Raw genomic sequence first — 24,636 nt, 5'->3', positions numbered from 1 at the left:
GCATTACATTTCTGATGTGTGAATTAATAAACTGTTTTGTCAACCTGGGCACTCAAACACATTTAAATGCATCACACATTATGTTTGATATTATTTCCCTACCGTTACTACAGAAACATCTACATCAAGCATTTACGAGGACTGCCTGATTGGCTGCAGAGCACGCAGGATAAACCCAAGGTTATTCTAATCGATTGTGTTCATGTGTTATAAACATGACCTCCTTTTCATGCTTTTTCCTGGAATTGATATAATTTCCTGTGGAGGCCCTGGTGCAAATATAGAAACATTGTGAACATTGCAACAAAGCCTGCAAAAACTGGTCATGACTAACTCGATGGACACATGCTTTGCATCTGAACACGACCCTCATGTTTGTGTAACCAAGTATTTCTGTCTCACAATAAGCACACTTTTCCCCTTTGTATGGTCATGAAATGCAATATGTCTGCACAATTGTACCTCCTCACAAGAAACATTTTCAACCTGAACCTCAGGCTGGAGAGAGTCCCGGTCCTCTGGAAAACTTCCTCTGTGGTTCCAGTCCCATAGACTGCACAGCCCAAGGAGCTAAACCACTTCAGACCTGTAGCTTTAACTTCCCACCCGATGAAGACGATGGAGAGGATCGTTCTCGGCTACCTCAGACCCTGGTGAGCACTTCACTGGACCCCCTACAGTTCGCCTACAGAGCAGGCGTTGGTATGGAGGACGCGGTGATCTACCTGCTGCACAGATCCCTCTCTCACCTGGAGAACGCTGGCAGCACGGTGATGGTCATGTTCTTTGACTTCTCCAGCACGTTCAACACCATACAGCCATCACTGCTGGGGGGAAGCTGGAGGGAGCTGGAGGGAGCTGGAGTCGAGGCCGTTTGACTGCGTGGACCAACGACTACCTCACAAACAGACCGCAGTATGTGAGGCTTCATGACTGTGTGTCTGATGTGGTGGTCTGCAGCACGGGGGCCCCTCAGGGCACGGTGCTCTCCCCCTTCCTGTTCTCCCTGTACACGTCACACTTCAGGTACAACACTGACTGCTGCCACATCCAGATGATACAGCCATCGTTGGACGTGTATCAAAAGGGAACGATCTGGAGTTCAGGAAGGCAACACCAACTACTCCGGTGAACATCCAGGGACTGGACATTGACATTGTGGACACTTATAAATTCCTGGGTGTTCACCTCAATAATAAACTGGACTGGTCGGACAACACGGATGTCCTCTTCAAGAAGGGCCACAGTCGACTCCATCTGCTGAGAAGACCGAGGTCCTTCGGAGTCTGCAGGACTCCGCTGAGGACATTCTACGACACCGTAGTGGCGTCGGCCATCTTTTATGCAGTGGTCTGCGGAGCTTGTGCAGGCACAGAGAGGGACGGGAGGAGACTGAACACGCTGGTCAAAAGGGCCAGCTCTGTCCTAAACAGTCCTCTGGACTCCATAGAGGAGGATGTTAGCCAAGCTGACATCGGTCATGGACACCACCTCTCACCCTCTCCATGAGACTGTAGGAGCTTTAAGCAGCTTCTTCAGTGGCAGACTGCTGCACCCTCAGTCTGGGTATTTTATTTGTTTTTGTGTATATAGTTTGTGTGTGTGTGTGTGTGCATTTATTCATTGCTCTTATTTTTTTCTAAAATAATAATTTTTATCTATCTTATTTTATTGTATATGTATTTGTAAAAAAAATTCTTATTGTGTTTCTATGCTTCTGTGATGACTAAATTTCCCCATTGTGCGATTAATAAAGTCTAAGTCTAGTCAAGTCTATTTTTAGCTGTGTTCTTCAAGCCATTTCTTTCCACCCTTTTCACTCTCTCCTAGCAGCTGTCTGTCTTCACCTAAAACCCCGTGTACCCTTGTCCTAGTCAAGCAGAACCACCCCACCTTAAACACATACACAAACCTGCACACAACACAGACACACACCTAATCACTGAGACTCCCCTGGCAGATGGCTGCCCAACGGAGAAATAAGAAAATATATGGATAGATACACATATAAGCAAATGAAAAGAGGGACAGGACTTTCTCCCTTTCTTCTCTGCTCTAGTTCAACGTGTCCACCGGCCATCTCCTTGATAAACTTGTTGACGTCTACAAATATTGAGCTTTGTATTTTGTCACAGTGATGTGTGTTAAAGAGACAAGGACAGACTTGTAAGGAGAGACAGAGAGGCTCCATAAAGACCCTTGCTCCCCCAGCTCGTCTTGCCCCGCTAGGAGAGCTCCAGCCTGGCTGACAGGTCTCCCCGGCTCCCTGATCATTTCCAGATGTGTTGTGGCAAAGCCCACAGGAAAAATTCCCCGTCTCCCTCCGTTGTAAGTTTTGTTTTTCTACCCAGAAGCCCACAAAAAACAAAACTGACAACAGTTTTAGGATAAGCTGAGTTCATGCTTCTTTCTGTAGAATTTTTAAAGTCCAGAGGGAAGTTGTTATAAACATTGTTTTCTCTCAAAATAGGAGAGAGAGTAAAAAAAAAAAAAAGTAAGCTTAAGGTTTCATATGAAAGTCCGCAAAGAAGATGTTTCTCCTTAAAAGTGTAATCTTCAGGATATTAAAGCAAATATATCAAACATGTTTTAAAGGTTTGTACCACAGTAGGACTTGTTCTCTGTGTATATTGTTGTCCAAGGTTAAAGCAAAGTGTTGAAGTCCTACAAATAAACTGTCCATATCATCATAATTTGTATACGTATTTGCATCTTTTAAAGTATTTAATATCAACTATTTTATAACTGTGGATCATGTTGTGATTATTTGGACACTTCCTGTTATAATGAATCACCAGTCTGACGGTACAATTAATGGGATTTTAGTATGAAGAAATACTACCCATAATGGCTTTTAATGTCATGTTTTAACATCAGTTGTCAGCCATCATACCCCTGATACCGCTGATGCTTGAAGCTAATGAGTTTTTAATATCTTATTTTTAACGGGAATGGAGCCGACCATTCAAGTGGCCCATCAATTCTTGCATGCATGCGAGCACAAATCAATATGGTACTGGGCTAAGGACAAATAGAGTTAAAGGGTTCATTATGCCTCAAGAGCAGAAAACTCCAATTCAATAGCGTTATTGTTGGTGTCACAAAGCAAACGACAGCCTTGAAGGGATTTCACAATAACTGCACTGCTCAATTCTTTTTACAATTTCTTCTCCTGATTGACTGAAAAATTGTTCCATGGTTATTTTTTTTTTTTTTTTATTTATCAATGGGTTGAGATGGCAGACTGCAAAAACTGTTTTTCAGAAAAAGCAGTTTAATAAATATTATGATCTGTAGTTCTGAATTGTTTTTTTTTTAAACAAATATATATATATACAAATATATTCCCATATTCACTGTGGTGTGAAGAAAAGAACAAACAACAATACAACACTGACCTGTGGGCAATGAAGGTGGGGTAGATGACTGAAACCTCCGCTCGGAGATGACCTACATAATTTAATCTCTCTACCTCTCTTCCTCTGTCTAGTTCTCGCTCTCCCTACAAAGATTGGCAGTAAAAACACCAAAGCACTGACCTCACCCCTCTGATGTAATCGTATTAATGCCTTTTGATGTGTTGTTGAGGCTGACATAAGGATTTAAGTGTTCAAGTGTTGATTCACCAACAGGAAACACTCCACAATGTTTGAATGCTCAGACATCATTATTGTTTCATATTGATAAGGTTCAGCCTCTGCTGAATAATGCAGTATTATTGCTTTTTTAGCAAACCCCAGTTTCTGCCACGCTTCCATCTCTCAGCAACAAAGGTACCCAAAGGTAACACCTAAGAAAAAGAATTTCCCCTTGGGGATTAATAAAGTAACTAACTAACTAACTAACTAACTATCTAACTATCTATCTATCTATCTATCTATCTATCTGTCTGTCTGTCTGTCTGTCTGTCTGTCTGTCTGTCTGTCTGTCTGTCTGTCTGTCTGTCTGTCTGTCTGTCTGTCTATCTATCTATCTATCTATCTATCTATCTATCTATCTATCTATCTATCTATCTATCTATCTATCTATCTATCTATCTATCTATCTATCTGGAGACGCTCCTTTGCCTTGAGCAGGAGCTTGACAGAGAAATGAAAACGTATGTGTTCGCATCGCACTCTTTGTTGAATGTTTCTTTTTTTTTTCTAGAAGTGGAGTCATCTTTCATCACATCTGCCATTTCGTGCGATTTCCTACTTATCTCCAGGCATGTCCTTTTGTAACATGTTGAATATGAGTCATGCATCACGCAGGTTGCTGTCAAACTCTGCCCTCTGGTCCTCCGGGGAATCGATCTGCTCTGAGAGAACCTTGTATTCATTTAGACTCCCTTACATGTGTGTCTGTCCATGTGTGTGCTCAATGTAATCTGTATTTTATGGCTGTGTTGCAGGTCATTGTTCGTATATGTAGTTGCACAAAGCAGACCTTCCAACGTGCTCTGTCAGCAACAGAAGAGTTAGTCATTTTCAGATCTGGCTGGAGGGCCATGGAGACAAAGAGCACTGATGTCACTTCCCCATCAGGCCATGTCCTCACTGAGGATATCACTGCGACTCCTCTCAAAGACTTTCTATATAAGTAGAGGATTTATTGTTTATACTTTGAATCTCATAGCCAGACACTAGATACTATAAAAAAAAAAATAAAAAAAAAAAATTAAAAAAAGGTATCCGTTCAAAAGATAACTACCTATCTTTAAGCCAATAACATGCATATCATGTAGGTCAGTTTGTTGTGAAATCCATGTAATATGAATAACGTGATGACAGACACAACAGGTTAGATTAGAGTGTTAGTTTTATAGTATATTATGCTGGCAGACCTGGGTGTTTGGCAGTGACGTGCAGCCAATCAGCGAGTCAGTTATGTAGCTGGGTGACTGTAGTGTAGCTGGTGACAGGTCCTCGGGGCTCGCCAGGCCATCTTTCCACTCCTGAAATACACACACACACACACACACACACACACACACACACACACACACACACACACACACACACACACACACACACACACACACACACACACACAAAGACACATGTCCAAAGCGTCCAAATAAGACAATGTCAGCATGATGCAAAATGTCCGTAGCATGCTCATGTATTTAGGCACACAAAAAACACAGACAGCTGCAAAACAGCAGAAGAGTCACAGAACATGGCGGCGTGATTAACTTCAGGCTGAGCCAGCAGTGCTGCTGCCATGTAGCAACATGGCCACCTGACATGATACTTAGTCCTCTGAGCATCAAGTCCACATCAAACCTGTATCTCCGCCGACATTCTTGAGCTACCTAAAGTAAACAAGTCGCGGTCAGGATGTTGTCTGTAGTTTGTATTTACATAAGACTTAAGGTTTCCATGTTTACTTCAGAACCAGTTCATGCAAAAGTGTTGTGATAAGAAGATGTGGGAAAAATGTACTTATGAGGTGGTTCATGTCATATGTCAAAGGGAACTTGAATCACAAAGCCAGCATTAAAAAAAGGCCTTGTTTGATTTGTTCATTCGATCGAGAGAAAAAACATTCTTGTTAGGGCTTTGATTTTCTACTCCTCACCAGTTCTCTGTGGGTGACAGGCAGGATGGTGATAGTATCGTCAGTCCTCAGCGGGCTGCCTAGATCTTGGCTCTGGCTGTAGGACGGAAAAGGTGGAGGCTTTCCCTCAAGTTTGCGGACCTGGCGCTCTCCTTTGCCACTGGATCCGACACTGAGTTTGCGCACTGGGTTTGTGAGCCATTTCTTCAAGGTGCTCACAGAGCGTCTGGGGCCCGGGGAGCTGGGGGCCGAGCTGCTTGACGCCTGCGGGGGCAGCGACGCCACAGAGGTGGAGATGCTGCCCTCACTGCCCGCTGCCGAGTACGAGTCTGAAGAGAAGATGCCGAGAGAGCCAAAGGTTATTGGTCAAATGTAGACAACTAATAGATAAGGGTTAAATGGGTGACAGGGCAAAGTACACTCTCCACATTCAGACCTCAGTTAATCAATGAATTAATCTATGGACTAAAACAAAGTGCAAAAAGAGCATTATGTAAACTTGATTGAATTTTAGATGAGGGCAGAAGTGCAAGTCTGAGAGGTGAAGTAGTGCTGGAGGCAGAAGACATGTCAACACACCAGGACAGAACAAGTAGAGAGAAATCAAAACAAATAGAGGATATATAAATAGCCTGCCTTTAAAACACAGCTGTGCAGCCACTCCATAAAAGACTAACTGTTTTGTTTATGTCAAGCAGATCATAGCTTTTTTTTATTATTATTATTTTGAGCTGTGCATCTGTGCACATGTCTTCATCACATGACCACAGTCTGATTCAAGGTAGACAACAGAGGTCAGGATTGTTGACATTTGATATGAAAAGTACTCCAGACCAGTTGCAGACCGACTGCTGCGCGGTGATCTCAGGAGGACATCGGAAGTGAGCTGGGGGTCGAGCCGGGACCGGACATCCAGTACAATCCTTTGTAAAAGAGGAGATCCTTGCTTGTGGTCATTTGTTTTTTCTGCATTGTCCTCTATTCCCATCCTGCCTCATTCACCCAACCTGCCGACCTTCCTCCTTCTCCTTTCTTAGCCCTGTGCTCTTCCTCTAAGCTGTGTGTCTGGAGTACTTTATCTGTTCAGTCATGCTTCCCATCCATCTTCACGCCCCGGACCTCTAACCTCTTGGTCACCACTTTCCTACAGATGGAGAAAAACACTCTCTCATGCTGACTCACTGCCATGACTTATTATTGTTCAAATACAGCAGTTTACTCAACCCGATTCCCAGTAGTGAGTGACTAAATTGATAAACATAAATAACTTGCCTTTGGACTCCAAGAAAATGTCCATTAAGTTTTTATTAAGATTGTAACTTGGTTATGTCTTTGTTTGTAGGAAGACAACACTGACCTCATTTCAGTGTCCCTTATGTGAGCCACTGAGGAAGATCTTATCACATCTCCCCACAGTAAAACCCACACTGGAAGCCACACTGACACAGCCTGGCCCATTTTGTGAGTGTCCCGACTTCAAAGGCAAAGCGAGAATAAATCCAGTCCTCCTCGATGTACATACTTAAAGTAATTGAGCATTTCCACACTTTATTCATTTAATTTCTTTCTCGCAGAAATACAAAGGCAGTCACTGTACTAATCAATGAAAATGAGCTTTGTGCTCTGAACTGCACTAAACACAGTCACAGTGTTTGAGAGATGGTTAACCTCAGAGCAGAACATCTCACGGTCATGACATAACATTTTTGCCAGTGCATGAAATTTAGATTAAAAACATAATTTGTGGCTGCTAACAAAAAAAAACTCTGATACAATTATTTTGTATTTTTACCACACTATTTCCTCGGAAATCTTTCATATCTCACAAGCATCATGCATTCGTGTCTGTGATCTCAAGGTAACCAATTTCCTCATTTTCTCGTCTTCCACTCCAATCCCCCTTTCCATCCATATAAAAGACTGGAGTGAGTAGGGAAATCTGAGCCTGGCAGGACGGGGAGCCGAACTGAGGGAAGACACTGAGAGAACATTCAAATGCATCTGAAAGTCATTTTATTTATGGCTGGATCTGGAAAGAGCAAAGCATACACCATCTGTGAGGGTCCCAAGTCAGAGAGAGAAGAAAGGATGTGAAAATAATGGCCGAGCACATGCGATACTGTGCACTCCCCCAATCTCAGCTTCTCCGACCTCTAACAAGGCCCAGACCCAGAGGTTTGTGTTTCCCAGTGTCCTCTGCTCAGGTTCAGTCAAGTCAGTGTTTGGGGTTCAAAGTGCTGAGATACAGCCAGTGACACTATTGCTAACTATCTCCAGACATCAGCTGAAGAAAAATAAAAGACAAGCAAAGAGAGACTGACACCCTCTCAGTGCCTGGAGGTGATTAAAAGTAAGTGCAGTGCAACTTTATGATAGGAAACTCTGCAGGAGAATAATACAGTGGCTCTGTCATTGCGCAGATTTACAATTCACAGAGCGCACATTATTTACTGGTTTTATAATGGCGATCTTTACATCTGTAACTATGGCAACGCTGCCAATGGTAACAGTGTGTATTCTGCTCATCAATGTGTATATGGGTTGGGTTCCCTGATGATCCTTTAAAGTTTCATCTCTGTATTTTCTGTACCTTATACAAGCCAGTACAAAGACATCTAAAAAAAAAAAAAAACAATAACAGAGGAAACTGTAAAACACAAAAGGAGATGATGAGCTTCTCTGAGGAGCAACATGCCTCCGCTCCCACACATTGCAAGAAAAGTGGAGTTGATATTATTATACACCTACAAAGAGAAAATTGTAAAAAAGAAAAAAAAAAAACTTTCCACTCTCTCCCTGTGCCCACTGGTATTCATCTCCATAATGGCACTGCTGAGAAAAGACAAACCCAGGCTGATTTTGTTAATGCAACTTGACTATTGTTTATGTGCTTATGATAATTAACAATTGACAGCACAGGGCAATGGGACCGCATTAAGCCAGCCTGATCTGTGGTGATCTGTTAATGCCGGGTTTTCACCAGTCGCCCACTCACTGTCTGAAAGGCTGAGTAACTGCTGGGGTGGGAGGCTCGTCCAAAACTGCTGCACTATGTAACTTCAGAGCCAAGTGGGTATCTGTTGCAAAGTCGTTCCAGATTTTCTTTTGATGCTGTTCTCTCACAATACTGAAATTTGATAGTACTCATCACCTACAGTCAGAGGATAACTTAAAAGAGTCAAATCATCACAGTATATGTATTTGTGCTGATAAGCAGCAACTTTTTCTTGCACAAAATCAAGCCCTTACCTCCGTGCTCTAATCATTACAGGGCTCCAACTATTCACTATTTTCTTGATTAAATAATTAATCATTTGGCACAAAACTTGAATAAACTGGGAGAACTGTCACAACCACAATTCTTTGGTGGCCTCAGGTGACTTTATCAAATTACTTGTTTTGTCGAAGCACAGTCTAAAATCAAATTTTTTTCAATTTACTATAATGTAGGACAAGGAAAAACAGAAGATCAACATATTTGAGAGGCATAAATCATCAAATGTTTGGCTGTTGCTGCTTGAAAATTGATTTAAGCACTGAATCACATTAAACTGCATCAAAATAGTTGCCAATTAGTTTTCCAAACAATCAGACAAATTACTTTGTTGATTGTTGAGCTCATTTAATATCCATCTTTGTTATGTGGTTTACAGAGAACCATGCATCATCACCAAATTTCAGTTTCATTGCAGCTGAATTGAATTAACCAGTCACTATCAACGGTAAAGTTTGCCCAGTCATGTGCTAAGGGAAAACATGTGATGCAATGTTCTCATGAAGGTCACAAAAGTTTTTATTTGGATATGATTGAATCCAAAGTAAATTTCCTGATGATTTATATTTGAAACACAAAACTAGACAAGAAAGCAAGGGAAAATTACACAGGCAAAACTCCAGTTTGTGGGTGAATAATGTGGCGGGAAATGCTTTAAGTCAACCAGCAGAAGTCTGGTCTAACTTCTCTTTATTGATCAGCTGATGAGAGAGTGGTGCTGAGAGGACAAATCAGGCTAAAAGCGTCAGCTGTAATGGAGCAAAATTGTTTACAGCCGGTCCGCTGTGGACCTCCCTGTCAGTTCTATAGCCTCGCGGGACTATATACATGTACAGGCAATACAGGCATTTTAGGTAGTACTGGACTTCACCAATAAACACAAACAGACGGACATGCAGGTGCCCGTATACTTGCATGTACACACAAATTGCACAAACACATTCTTCCAGAGAAGGTTTCCTGACAGGCGCATGGCTGCAGATTGTGTCATCTATCTGTCAACAACACAGCGCATTCGAGGTGGTCACCTCGCAGGTCACCACAGTGGTGAACATGTCAAATGTGAAGCTGAGTCTAGGAGATTCTTCAAACGGTCAATCACTACCAACACCACGCTATATTCTGTATCATAGACTATATAAAGGTGGAGGTCTGAAAAATGAGGCAAATGTGGAAGTGCTTCATTGAACACTATGGAGACTGGCTCCATAGACTCCTATTCAACTTCTCTCATGAATTACAGAGTCAATACGTTTTGGTTTTTTTCACAAGTCATAATGGTTTCATCTGCCAAAGTCACACACTCTTATTAGTTTTCTGGCAGTCCAACTGAAAAAAAATTCCCATCATTAATTACATAATAGGCTTTAAATTTGATTTCTTTATTTATTTGCTGGGGGTGTGGGGGGGTTTGATTGACAGGCCTATGGTGTAATCAGGTTTCTGCTATAGGTAGGCGGGCGTAATGTCCCTGGTTTCCAATCAAATTGAGTCAGATCCACCACTTGCTCCTCCCCAGATGGTCCATACTGGCTCCAAAATAAAGAGATGGCAACAACCAAAATCTAAACTCATAACAGCAATTCACAACTAAATGGGTGACATCACCAGTGGTCTGTATATAACAATGGACGAAATGTGATGAAACGTGAAGCTACTGTGAAAGTGTCTTAAAGTGTAATACCACTGAGGGCCACAAGGGGCTGGCCTAAAAAAATAAATAAATAAATAAATAAAAACTGGCTCCAATTGACTTCCAATCAACTTCTCATTCTCTGGACTATTCTCAGTCATTCTTTCCAGAAGTCATTATGGTGTCATTTGCTAAATTCACTCCTGTTCAGTTTTCTGGTGGTCCTTCTAATAATCTAAACTAACAAGGTATGTTTGGGGGGATGTCTGTGTGATTGACAGGCCTGAGGTGCAGTCAGGTTTCTGCTATAGGTGAGCAGACACAGTGTCCTCAAGTTCTTAGTCAGATCCACCGCATGCTCCTGCCCAGCTCGTCCAAATATGACCACTTCTGGCTCCAAAAGAACAAAATCGCGACAGACCTAACGGCAGTTCACAAAGCACTGGGTGACATCATGGTAGGTTAGTGCTTCAACCTCACAGATCACAACCCTGGGGGAGAGTGGTGGTCAACACACAGGCACCGAGCGCCTGCCTTCCTCATTGCAAACAACTCTGAACACCGTCATGTTCATTCTCTCAGTTCTGTTTTGTCTCATTCATTGCACTCTCCACCTTATGTTCTTCAGCCCAGACTCTACCGGTATATTATATTTCACCCACTCAGAGGAAATGGACACTTTACCCATCAACCAGCAGAACCTGGGTTGCACTCAGACACTCAAATGTGCAAACTGAAGGACCTGAGAGACCATGAAGCACTTAGTATCTACAGCATATGTCAGGAAATCTTCTAACTGTCAAATATTACAAAGTGTTTTACAACATAACATTTAAATTTTGACTTTATACTTGTTAGCTGTGATCCCCAAAGAAAACATGAATTTTGGACCTTTTGAAACTCCTGACTTTTTGTTTATCTCTGCTTTTTCTCTTTGTTTCTCATATTTCATCCTGTTGGCCCCAGGCTGGTTAATGTGTGTTAAATTTGTGCTGCTAGTGATTTATGAATCCTGGCACTTGTTTCTATTCTTCTTTGTTTTTTTTCCTGTTCTTCCCTTCCCTTTTCATCTCGACTGCTTCTCCTCTACAACATGTCCTTCAATTTGCCACCGTCGTCTGCGCTCTAACCCTCTCCCTCTGCCTCTCTGTGCACTGCAATGTTTTTCAGAAGATGCCTGGATCCTGTTGTGGGATCAGGACACACAGCTCCCTCCTCTGATGCAATGTCTTCTTCTGCTCTGCCCCAAAGCTGCTGAGAAGACCAAAAGCTCGATAGGCAAACCCAGCTAGCAGACAAGACAGGGACACAGGAAGAAAGAAACTTGGAAAATATCATCTTCTTTTCCGATTTGGGAGTAAACCTCAAGCAACTGAATCCACAACCTTAGAAATTCTCCAAAACTAGAGCGCTGACACATCTTCCAGTGAATTTCCATTTTAATAACCAGCAGATGGGCTGACAGGAAGAGTAGGGTAAATGAAAGCAGTAAATGAAAGTCAAGCAGGAGGGAGGCAGCGTGATTGCCACTAAAAACTTCAGTGAGAGTAGGGGAAGACACTGAAGAGAGGAAGGAAGGCCATTAGGGCATACACTGCATATGAAACTACAGTATATTTGAGAGCTTATTAGCAGGAAGTGTGCTAATTTCTAATCATATGCGTTGTAACATGAATGTGTGTGCAACAGCACCATATGCGAGTGTCTTTGAGTCAAAGTTCTGGAGTGGCACAGACAAGTAAACAGTGGTTTCCTGTCCTCCTACTGACCTAGTTCATGCAGAAACACACACATGCAGGCACTGCTGTGATTCCAGGAGCACAGAGGGAAATAAGTGGTAGATGCATCAAGTGACACAAACAATCCATTGGGCTCGGTCTTATGCTATCAGCACTCACAACCAGACTCCGTGGAACATTTTTCATCAGTGTAAAGCATCAAAGCAATGTCAGGCACCAGAAAAAAAAAAAGGGCCTGAGAAGAATTAATCCTATTGTCTATGGAACAATGTGAAAGAGCCATTCAAACACTTCTCCTGATGAGAGCTTATGAAACGACTTTAATTGATAGATCTAAATCGCCGCCAGTGCCGTTGGCTGTCAAAATCGAATCAACATGAGTAAAGCAATGGATTTCAAGTGGTTGTGCATTTACGGCACAGTTGCTGCTTCCTTTTCATATAATACCCCTGACATCTCGACAGAAGTTGCAACCATTTCTCCAGCACCTACTTTGCATCTGAATTGCAGCTTACTTTCGCCAAAAAAAGGATGCATCAGCATGCTGTGACACTCTCACCACAGACACTGGCTTTCCTGAACCGCTGCTGCATGCTCCTTGCAGAGAGAGACTGGAACTGTGTTTGTGGTTAGTGGCCCTGAAAACTCCAGACATTCCTCCACTTGCCAAGTTCCTGCCACCATCTGCCTTTATTTATTTGTAAGCTCTGCGGAACCAAACTCACAAAGGATTAAGGTTCCAGTGTGGTCCATTTCACACTCTGCACCATTGCATCAGCAGGTAAGCAGAGATGGAAAGTCCCATATTCATTAATCGTGATTTGCTGATTTCATTAAAGGGGAAAATCCCAGAGATTTAGCACTGCACTTTCACTGAACTATTAAGAAAGACCAAAACCCAAGCAGCAGATGCTCGGATTGCCTGACTTTAAGGACCAAGTCCCAAATACAGCAGACCCTAAATTTCCAATAATGCATCTCAGTGTGTCTATCACTACACTCTTCTTGCTTGGTAAACTCCACATCCTATGTTTACTTCCTGTTAATAATTAAGTCTAAAGCCTAGTCCAAGATTTATTTAAACTTTAGGAAGCTCCATTCATAAGGAAGCAAATAAAGGCACCACAATTTGAAAGTTCTCAGCTACTGAATACCTCATTTTGAAATGTCATCAACACTGAAAGTTTCAAAAAAATGTGTATACTGTACTGGGCACTTCAATTAATAAGGGTATATAGGAATGTATGATTCCTAAAAAAGAAATAAGAAAGAAATACCATTTTATCAAACTGTACAACTTGAATTTGACAACTGAAAAATATCATTTGAACCACATAAATTCAGATAAGTGAATATTGCAGTGCTACAAATTTATATGCATTCACATTTCAACAGGAAAGTGTACTATTTAATAGGTGTTAATTTTTGAAATAGGTTTTCTGTAGCCTTTCTTGACCTTGATTTGCTGTCACACATTCATGGCTACATTATACAGTTGTTTTCACAGGATGAGTTCTCCTCACGAAGTAATCTGATCTTTACATGTAAAATCAATGGAGGACCCCTTTACAGTAATCCATGTACTTTACACACACACACACACACACACACACACACACACACACACACACACACACACACACACACACACACACACACACACACACACACACACACAGAGAGAGAGAGAGAGAGAGAGAGAGAGAGAGAGAGAGAGAGAGAGAGAGAGAGAGAATATCTCTCTTTCTTCTGTAAGTTTGTGTCTGAATGATGTCTTCCTATTGATAATTGTAACCTTAATTTTTTTCCCATGCTGTCCTTGGGGTAAATATTATCAATCCCTATTGAGCGGTGAGACCAATTACGTCCTTGTTAGCATAACAACAAGTGAGAGCTTCTGATTCTGAATGTTTGCTCCTTTTTGTGTGTCTCAAACAATTTTGACTGATGTTCGTTTTTAACTAACAAAGTTATCACGGTTCTTTTTTGTGACTTTATTTAACTGAATATAGCCAGATAGCTGACTTTTCACAAATAGAGGTCATTAAAACGTCACTATGATTCTGGATGTGTATACGGTGATGAGGAAATCACACATTTGTTCATTTCCCTGTAACTCCTACAGCAGGGTTTTTTGTCTCGTGGAAGCAGGTGAGCAGAATCTTTCAACTTCAGGCCTCCATCAATAATATTTGCTTTGCTTTTTGAGAACTGATAGAGATATTGGTAAATACAAATATTTAAACAGACATGCTGTCCAATGGGTTAGACTGTACTGTAAATTGTAATGCTACAATATTTTATGCCTACAATGCCTGTTTACTTTACATCGTCGCTCCATCAATTTAACACTTCCTTTTTTTCACTAATACATTAGTGGGGGAAGTACCAGGATCCCTTGAGTAAAAGTAGAAATACTACAGTGTATTTCTCCTTTATTTGTCTTTAATGTTGTGGAGTAGAATAGAAAAAAAGAAAGAAAAAAAAATTCTAGCTTAATTCTCACTTCTGAAAACAAAACCCAATAAGTGACATGGAATTGTGCTGTATGAAGATATTTATCAGCTGTTCTGAAACCTGGAAGTTCTTTTGATTTTCCAAACCTTTATGGAGGTGCAGTGAAAAATGCTAAACAGCAGTCCTGCCTGGCACTGGCATGACCTTGCAGTGTAAACAGGTTACTATGTTTTAGTGTGTGTGTGTGTGTGTGTGTGTGTGTGTGTGTGTGTGTGTGTGTGTGTGTGTGTGTGTGTGTGTGTGTGTGTGTGTGTGTGTGTGTGTGTGTGTGTGTGTGTGTGTGTGTGTGTGTGCCTAGATAATCACAGTGATGATAAACACCACCATTTTTGCCTCTTTTGCAGTAGGCAGCACACACACTGGGCTCTGTTGATCATCACTATGATTATCTGTGCACACACACACACACACACACACACACACACACACACACACACACACACACACACACACACACACACACACACACACACACACACACACACACACACACACACACACACACACACACACGCGCGCATGCACACACACCCTAAAAAAAAAGAAAGTGAGAGAACTACTGGCTCACACTTGTGTTTAGGGGTAAACAAGGCTGCCATTAAGCCTGAGGTGGCTGAGAACACAGAGCAAATTAAAAGCGATTGTGATTTCACATGGCAGCTGGGGCAGTGCCACTCAGGAGGCCTGCGAGGAGAGCTGGAGACAGAGCTGTGGTGCCTGCTGGGCCGCTGAGATGTGGAGCCTCTCCTCCTGGCCCCTGCCTGCCTGACAGCTCTGGCACTCTAAGCTCTGGGCTCTTGCTGGTTTTCACACTGGCTGTGAACAAGGTCACTATACAGGACTGCAAAAAAAAAACAACCACAGAATTAAACCAAAAGTGCACTGCATCCCTCAGTCTGAGCTGGTACACTGTTTGGACCTGCAGAAGTAAAGATGTGCTGGTGTAATGATTCTCAGTCAGACTTAATGGGCTTTCCAGACACATATTCTCATTCCTTTTCATGGCTCTCCAGCTCTCCCCACTGTCATTGCCATAGCAACTAAACCCAGAAGGAGAGAGAGTGAGGGACAGATGCACAAAAGATTAGCCATTAGCAAGACATGAAATCAACCTACATATGTGGGCACACACACTCTACCTCATGTTGTACAAAGCAACACACACATGACTTTCTGTGGCACACACACACAGAGGGTAATACTTGGCGTAGATTAGCATCAATACTCATACAGTAACACACCACTAAATGTTTTCATGTCTTGTGGTTATTTGTAAAACAATAGCATGTACACAAAGGATGCTTTTGAAGAGATAATTCCAAATTCAAGAAAAACCATCTGCACCAGTCAGCTTTTGTCTATTTTTGATCAGATCCTGCATTTGGAGCAAGAGCTCTCCATATGGCCATCAAGAGGGTGTCTAATGACTACACACAAACCATTCAAGTGTTATAGAGCGACCTGAAGCTCAGTTCCACCCGTAATCCATGTTCTCATTCCATGCACTAAACTGCTTTGTTAGCTAACCATAAACTGAGCCCGAGTTTTTATCCATTGGTCAGTTGGTTTCATTTGATTGTTACCACAAAAACACATCTATAAATTTTGAGAAAGCCTGAGGGTGATGTTTCTAACATTTTGGTCTTCATGATCATAACTATTGTAGTCTTTGTTTTGCTGTTACATTGATTTATGGAGTTGCATAAAAACAGAAGCTGATTGTTAAGATTTCTGGGGTCATTCAGCCTTTATTGGATAGTAAACAGCAAAGGTGCTGACAGGAAACTAACATAGAGATTGGAGGGGAATAAGCACAGGTCCCCAGACTGAATCAATCCAGGGCCAGTTATATGTTTTCTGTCTTAACATTGAGGCCGCCAAGACAGACAGATTTTACACCTTAAATATTAGCAGTGGACTGGCTGCAGGCTACCACTGAACTAAGAGCTGTGTGTCTCTGGTAACAATCAATGGTACTATCACTGTGTGATCTGCTGACAAAGAGGTGGAAGACAGGTCATTTTGAGGTTTGCTGACAATTTAGGGGGGCAGGCAGATATGAGGGAAAAGCTTTATTAAAGACTGCAGGAAGCTTCTTTTTTTTTTTTTTTTTTTTTTTTTTTTTTTACTTTTACTTTCGTCATTATTGAATTTAAAAACGTATTGTGTTTTTTCAATTCTTCCACAACACATGTTTTCTGCTGGAATGAACAGAGCCAAAAAGCAAGGTCCGCTATTTTTATTAGTTTGAAAAGAGTCCTGTTTTAAAAATACATTGCGATTGAGTAATATTTGAGATACCCGAGACACTCTTGTGAAACTGATGTACCAAGAACTTGTACAACTATCCTCTAGTCACAGAGGGACAAACATGAGGGAGGATTCAGGTCAGAAGTCAACATGTATCAAAGGGTTTAGAGCTGCCTTCAACAAAGGCTCCTAGGAAACTGGTTGGACCCTTATAACCACTGTTTGAACTGTAAATTTGATTAAGAACAAGCTACCTTTTCCTTGGCCATTGTTCTCAGGGTCCTCGAACATTGAAGCAACACACTCAGTTATTGTGCGCTGTAGTCAAAGCTCAAGCACAAGTCTTTCAGCACAACAATATTGTCACTTCTCATTGTTTGCTTTTGTTTTGTGCACTGTTTTGGAAAGCCTGTATCTAGTATTCCCTGGGGAGAGCTGCAGAGGAGATCTCTTTACTGAATTAATCGGTGTAGTCAACCTCTCGCTAAGACTGAACAGCTTGTTGCAGTCTTGCTGGATGAAAAGATGTTCTGAGGAGAAAGTGAATAAGTTTTGTTTTTCCACTACTTTTAGTCATTATTTCATTACAGCTACCTTAGATTTTGATAGGGCATAAGGAAGAGTGAGTAAAACAAGAGTTATAACAGAGTATTAGTGTAGAGCAAATGTCATAGACACCCCTAAAGAGTGTGGACATAAAACAAGCCATATGGGCTGAAAGTGGGGGTAGAATCGCAGGGGGAAGTGGCTCCTCTCCCCCTCAGCTGTTGGAGAATTCTTTCTAAACAAGGTATGGAATGCACTCCTGTGTTTCATAATTTGTTCCCTCATTCTTCTCCTCTGAACGTTTACAAACAGAGTCCTGAGGAGGAGGAAAAAAAAAGAAGAGCGGGAGATGTAGAGGTGCATGGGAGGCCTGGAAATATGTCAGGGCAAGGCCATTTAGTGGAGCAAAAAGGAAAGGAGAATGAATTGAGAGAGAGAGAAAAAAAAGGGGGAGATGGTAAAAACAAAAAGTGAAATGGGGAGACTGTGTAATTAATAACTGGCTGACTGGCTGTATGTTGATCAGACTGGAAGAGAGAGAGCAGGGGGAGAGGAATGAAGAGAGGATGATAGAGAGAGACAGAGAATGAGAATGCCCCAGGAATAATCTTAATGCTCCACTTGGTGTTCACATTCCACGCTGGCAGATCATGAAACATTCAGCCCAAAATTCAGACTGGCTGATTTCCTCATCCAGCTGGGAGACTGGGAGCACTGGATTGTTACAAGTCTGCTTTTCCTTTCTCCCAGTCTCACTCTTTTTTCTCTGTTGCATGTGCCAGGCAGAGAAACAATATGGAGGAGATCGGCTAAACAGCAGAGAGGAGGCAGGAGGTTGGGTGGGAGGGCAAGAGGAGAAGAGGAGGTGGAGGGTGGGCTGGGGTGCAAAGTTTAAAAATATCTCAGACTGCTGAACACAAGGCTGGGCCACAGCAATCCAGCATACCTTCAATTTCAGCTATTTTTGTTGCTTTTTCCATAATGTCTCAAGTCTGCCTTATAAGCTGATGACAAAGAAGGTTCTTGAGCTGAGACATAAAAAGACACACTAGTTCTGTCACAGCAATCCCCCTCCCCCGCATATGCAAGCAGTGCTGCTTTCTGTCATAAGCACCCTCCACTTGTTATCAAAATGTATTCTTACATCTTAGGGGTCTCAGGTTAACTGAGGGAAAAATTGATGATCAAGTTCTCATGTCAGAAAACAACCACACTACCTAAATGCCCTTGAGCAAGACACTGAACTGGACTACCTCCATGGTGTGTAACACATCATGCTCTCTGACTAATCTGTGAAGGGCAAGAGGACAAAAATTCCCTAAAATGTTCTACTTTTTCACTTGAAATGCGAAACTGCAGCAAACGAACCATGTGTTGAGGTTCAACATTATATTGTTGGATCATTGTAGATGTCGCTGTTATGTTGTCCAGGGCTTATATATGCAGTGATTGTGCAGCACAGTTAAATGCAGCATGTTGCCAACGATGCAGAGGATGCCATTTCAAAGGCCTTCAAGGCAAATGAGTCAATTTGCGATTTTAAAACTGTCTTCAGAGCACTGGATATATGTGTATATGCTTTTGCATGCGTGTGTCTATACAGTGGACACACACATGCACAAGCAAAGAAGTGTGTAGGAGGCAGTTATAGTCCCATTTGATGTTTATTAAATCACAAAAAGAGGTTCATGTGTGCCCCTGTTCTTTCTGTCATTTCCATTCAACCATGTAAATATATGTGTATGCACATGCGCGTGTGTGTGTGCGCGTGCATGTGTGTGTGTGTGTGTGTGGGGTGGGGTGGGGGGGGTCATTGCTGTGGGGGATCCTTGTCCTAACTCACTGAATGAGTCAACAACAGTCCCCAACACACACACACACACACACACACACACACACACACACACACACACACACACACACACACACACACACACACACACACACACACACACATATAAACACCCTCTCAGATGCATGTGAACACATATAGATGCATTTTTGAGACATCACAGAGCCTTTTTCGTTCTTTAGAGGAACATAAATCGAGAGAAATGTAAAGAGAGAAAGAAAGTGATAGCAATAGAAAGACGGAAAAACATACGAGAGAGTGGGATCCACAAATGGACACGCTGTTTTTGTTGCAATGCCACTGCTATGGCTGCTGCCAAGTCATCTTTAACTCTCGGACAGGTAAAGCTACTTACTGCCACAGTTGGGGATCAGAGTGGATGAGGGAGAGTATATGTCGAGAAAAACACTTCCAAATTATTTGAAATATTTGCATGTGTGTGTGTATATAGAAACAAGACAGACATAGAGAAGGGAAGAAGGCTCAGATAAAGCCCTCTTGTCAAGCTGAATTCTAAATCTCCCTGCATTTTTTTTATCACCTCTGTTTTCTTCATAAAGCCCTCTCATAAGAAAAAGTATATTTAGTTGTACATTATAGCTTGCATTTTAAAATACATTCACATCGTGTGTAGCTTCAAATATGTTGATGTACGTACTTTATTGCAGTGCATGTCTTGTTTAAATGCATTTCCAGTGTTTCAGTAGATCTGTGCACCTACTTCACATTCATATAACAACCTCATATCTTCCAAATACATTTTTAAAATGCTGCAATGTGCCAAACCAATTTGAAAATCCTTTCAGAAATGCATTGTCTTTCTAATTCAATTATATATTGTGTCTTCAAACAGCTTCTAAAAAAATACATTTTGAATATGTTTTCTTAGACCACATTTATAAGCACAAATAGCATGAGTATTTTAACCTGCCTAACATGCAGTCTGCATTGCCAATTCAATAATAATTTGAAATATAGATGTATAATTAATTCTCCCACATGTGCTGACTATCTGCTTTTAAGTGCGATCGTACCTCCACTCCATTCTTATCTTTGTTTTGTTTCTCTGACAGCCTCAATGTATGCCTGTTAGATTTACCTCAGGGTGCATCCCAAATACCATTAGGAGTGTGGGAGGCTGTGCCACTGAAATTACTCTGTTGGCTTAGAATGCATGCTTAACATTACCATGTATGCAAAAGGAAAACACTTTCGGTGTCATCATCTAAAGTCTGTGCAGCCTTTTTATGTGAATTCCTTCCTGAGTTTGAGCCTCCAAAAGGAGCAGACATTTGTTTAGCTGCCACAAGCTCTGATTTTAGTTGCAAAACTTGCTTTATTCCACTTTTATTCTAGCATTTCCCAAAACACAACCCTCCTATCAAATCTGATTTGGTGAATCAGCAGATTGCATTTCCCCCCTTTGGATTATTAATTTAACTGACAGTGGACAACATAAAATAATATCACCACCATCTATTTTAAATGGTTTGTCAACAGTCTTTGCTGGGAAGCAGCCCTCACTAATGGCCCTCTGGCAGCCAATCTGCTAATGTACAGTGCAGAGCAGCGCTATTATCCAAGCCAAAATGATACATGCTTTTGCCTTTCATTATACCCATCTCTCCACCTGTCCATCTTCCTGTCTTTCTCTATCATGAGGAGTATGGCTCAAATCAATAATCCCTCCCCTCCCCCTGCCCTCATGTTCATATACACTGTCACATATTTCCTCTAGCTCTCTTCTTCATTCTTTATAGCACTCTTCAGGCATGTAGTAAACACAACCGCACATATGGTGCAACAACACCCAGGCACACATTCACTCGTTATCATGCTTAACTAAGGACCCTGCTGCTTGTGTTCCTGTTTCATTACATATTTATTAAGATGTGAAAGAAAAGTGTGGTAAGATAGTGTGTATAAGGACACAGAAAGCCACTGATTGGCCTGCAGTCCCTTTTCTGTGTGAAAGCAAATGGGTTGAAGGACAGGACTGATGACCTTCCAGGGAAAGTCATTTAGTCCGACTGACAGCTGCTGAAGTTACTTATGTTTAGCCATTTATTCACTGAAAGCTGCGAGATGATCTGAGTGCAAGTGTGAAAGGCATTCGCCGGACTCACATATGGTGTGACATAATAGTGTAACGTGTGTCATCATCCAGTGTACAAATAAGTGTCATTATGCCTAAATTGGGAACGAATCATGCAGCACAAGATTATTTCCTGTCATCTGAGTGGCTTTTTCAGAATCAGTGAATGATGCAAACGTATCTCAACAGTTTGGTCTGATGGAAATGACTATTCGGAAATTATTTATTCGCTGTAGATATCAGAGTTCCATTAGAAATCTGTCAGCTCACACTGAGCTATTATTTGTATTTTGACCCCGATTATCTCAGTTGAGAAAATCCAATCACAGTTTAAGTAAGAGTTCTGTAAAAAGACAGACATTATTTCAAAATAGTGACATTCTTGACCTGAAAGAACTCAGGAGGTCTTACATATACAGGTCTCAGGACTGACAGAAGTGCTGAGGACCTTGCCTAACGAAGTCAAGCCTTTAACACCACAACAGAAACAATGCGGTCCTGAATGTCGAGTTAACTTCTGCTGCCACTGTTCCTGATGCAGAAATGTACAGTTAAGATTGAAAAGGTAAATGTATCAGAAAATTTTTTCCTAGATGCAAGTTCCAAGAGATTAAATGAAAAAAAGGGGGAGAAAGAGCAAATCCCGTTTTAAAAAGTCCACCAAAGATGACCACACCACTTCCTCCTGACATTGCCTAGAAATTGCTCTGCAGCAGATGAATGGAGAGGGCTGTATGTAATCTGTATGAGCAGGATGAAACCAGCAGTACTTCACATGCTCTGTGAGGAGGTTTATAGAGCACAAAGCTTCACATTAATAGTTAAGTTACACTAAGAGACTACTCCATTGTTATACTGGGGCTTCTCCACAAGGAATGGAACACTCACTTTTCTCATGTTCACACTGTAAAGAGACATCTAGAGGTTTTCTGTTTCTAACTGTAAAGTATGAAACATATCATCTCATCATGTTAGACCAAAAACAGCCTCCTGATACAGCTGAAAGTTGTTTAAAGAAATTTTGACTGCTGGAATAATGTTCTTACTGTATGTTTGTTAAGATTTCTTTTTAATAGCCTGAAATGTTTCATTCCTCCAGTCCCCTAAATGTTTATATATTATGATCTAAGTGTGTGTGTATTTGCTATGATAACATGGTGGGGGTGCATTGGGGGAGCTGAAGGCGATGGAAAAGGAGAATATCCATTACATAAGAGATTAAACTGGAGGAATCTGAAGAATGCCTCCAACAATGCTGGCCAATAATATGAAAGCATACTTCATGATTCCCCCACACACACCCCCCCTTCCCCCACCCCCAGCATAAGTAAGGCGCCTCAATGGGTAGGTCCACTGTTTATGCCTTTGATGTAGGCTTGTAAAGGGAACAAACATGCAGCAGCATGGTACCGCACCATAAACTCATATAGTGCTATTAGATGCTGCTGTTGTTTTAACTTTGCCTCTGAGCCAGAGGGACAGAGGTCACGTGTGTGTACAAGAGCCACACAGAGGCAACTGACTGACAGAGTTAGAAAAGCCAGCGAGAGAGAGGTTTGATTTCTAATATTTCCTGCTCTTAGCTAGATGTTAATTACAGTGAGTTTTGTATCAACTATACCATATGCACCTGTCTGTGGGTGACTGTGTGTGCTCTCCATGCCACCCACTGCAGCCACACTATTTTAATGGGCTGCTGCCATTTATGTTGCATTTCACTACAACAAACAACAGAGTTGGATGGAGCGACAGTGAAAGGGGATTTGTACTCGTTCAGCTCCCACTGTTTTCAGCGAGAGGAATGTTTCAGTCGCTTAGTTCCCCCCCACCACCCATCCCGTGTGTTTCATTCATCCACATGCTGCACATAACCAAATGACACACACTCATCATGATGAGGACAGTCACCCCCCCCCCCCCCCCGTCACACACTCACACACACACACACACACACACACACACACACACACACACACACACACACACACACACACACACACACACAGTCTCTTTTTCCCTCTATCTTTAATGGAAGAATGTGTGATGCATGTCCTCTTTCCTGTTCCTGTCATCTGTTGGGAGGATTTTTTTTTTTTTTTTGCCTGGTCTGATGTGTATTTGACACACATCTGTTGCTTTAGCTAGCGGCGCAGAGAGCAGGGGAGAGGATTGAGGTTTACATTTAAATGATTAGCATATGCTCAACGGAAAGGAAGGAGAGATAAGAGAGACATGAGTGGACATCTAAGAATATACAAGAGAGAAGGAAAGGAGAGGAGAAGAGTTGAGTTGCTTGAGTTATGGCTTCAGTTCAGTGTGATCCAGAATAACTACTCACTCACACACACTCAAAAACAAGAGACGCACAAAAGCATTTCTGAAGAACAACACCAACCAACGGGCAACGAAACTAACAATGATATTCTGAATGGAGATCAACATTTCTTGTGTTATTGTGTCACACTGACCTCTGACTCTGGCATAGCAGCAGCCACACTTGGCCAGGACTTTACGGAACAAGTGTTGGCAGCCACAGCCTTGGTGGTGGCGATGGTGGTGGTGGCGGCCCCCTTTCATGCTGTTGAACCATGAGCAGAGGTGGGCATGGCCTGGCACTCACTCACTCACTCACTTACTCTCTCTCTGTCCCTTCTCTCTTTCTCTCTCTCTTGGTGTCTCTTCGTCTCCCTCTCTCACCTCCACAAGCAGAGGTTTACTCCTTGGAGCGTAAATCCCCCAAAAAGGTGTCAGTTGATCGTCCGCCACAGTTATATGCAAACAGAGTTCAAGCCCACATCCAAGACAGCCAAGAGTCCAGAAAAAGCAGCAGCCAAGAAGAAATCCGCACTAACAGAAGGAGGTTTTCATCTGGTGATAAACAGCCAAAAATAAATTCCAGCAAGCTTATTGTTATATTGAACGTGCTCCTTTCCCTCCGTCTCTCTCTTTGCTTTCTTTTTGGTGCTGAGCTCTCGCCTCTGTGAACTGCCTGGTCAAATGACAGACTGGGAGACTGCTTCAGAGAGAGAGAGAAAGAGAGGGAGAGATAGTATGGCAAAGAGAGAGACAGAGAGAGTAAAGGGAGGGGTGAGAAGGGTGGAGTCTGCAGCTCCAGTTGCTGGCTATTCCAGGATAAGGTTCCCACTCCCCTAGTTTTCTCTCTTCCCTCCTCTCAGCTGTTTTTCTCTG

At 42.0% G+C, this 24,636-nt stretch overlaps 1 protein-coding gene across 3 annotated transcripts in view; it reads right to left on the bottom strand.

The window, feature by feature from the left end:
* Positions 1–24,636, bottom strand: part of arhgef25a (Rho guanine nucleotide exchange factor (GEF) 25a) — a 46,380-nt gene that overhangs the window by 9,859 nt on the left and 11,885 nt on the right. For 2 of the 3 annotated variants that reach the window (XM_069688543.1, XM_069688551.1), the window contains exons 3-4: positions 5,563–5,870; positions 4,826–4,936 (exon numbers count right to left, since the gene is read on the bottom strand). In XM_069688543.1, coding sequence (XP_069544644.1) covers positions 4,826–4,936; positions 5,563–5,870 — 419 coding nt within the window. Of the gene's footprint in view, positions 1–4,825; positions 4,937–5,562; positions 5,871–23,915; positions 24,476–24,636 lie in introns of those variants that run through there. The other variant, XM_069688560.1, reaches the window with a different exon arrangement.

The sequence above is a fragment of the Brachyistius frenatus genome, unplaced genomic scaffold, assembly GCF_029030835.1.
Source record: "Brachyistius frenatus isolate BFR_SWC_R1_liver_20210118 unplaced genomic scaffold, ASM2903083v1 Contig_6, whole genome shotgun sequence".
NCBI classification, from domain to species: Eukaryota; Metazoa; Chordata; class Actinopteri; family Embiotocidae; genus Brachyistius; species Brachyistius frenatus.
Note: the sequence above shows the minus strand (reverse complement) of the source record. Positions and strands in the feature narration are given on the sequence as shown.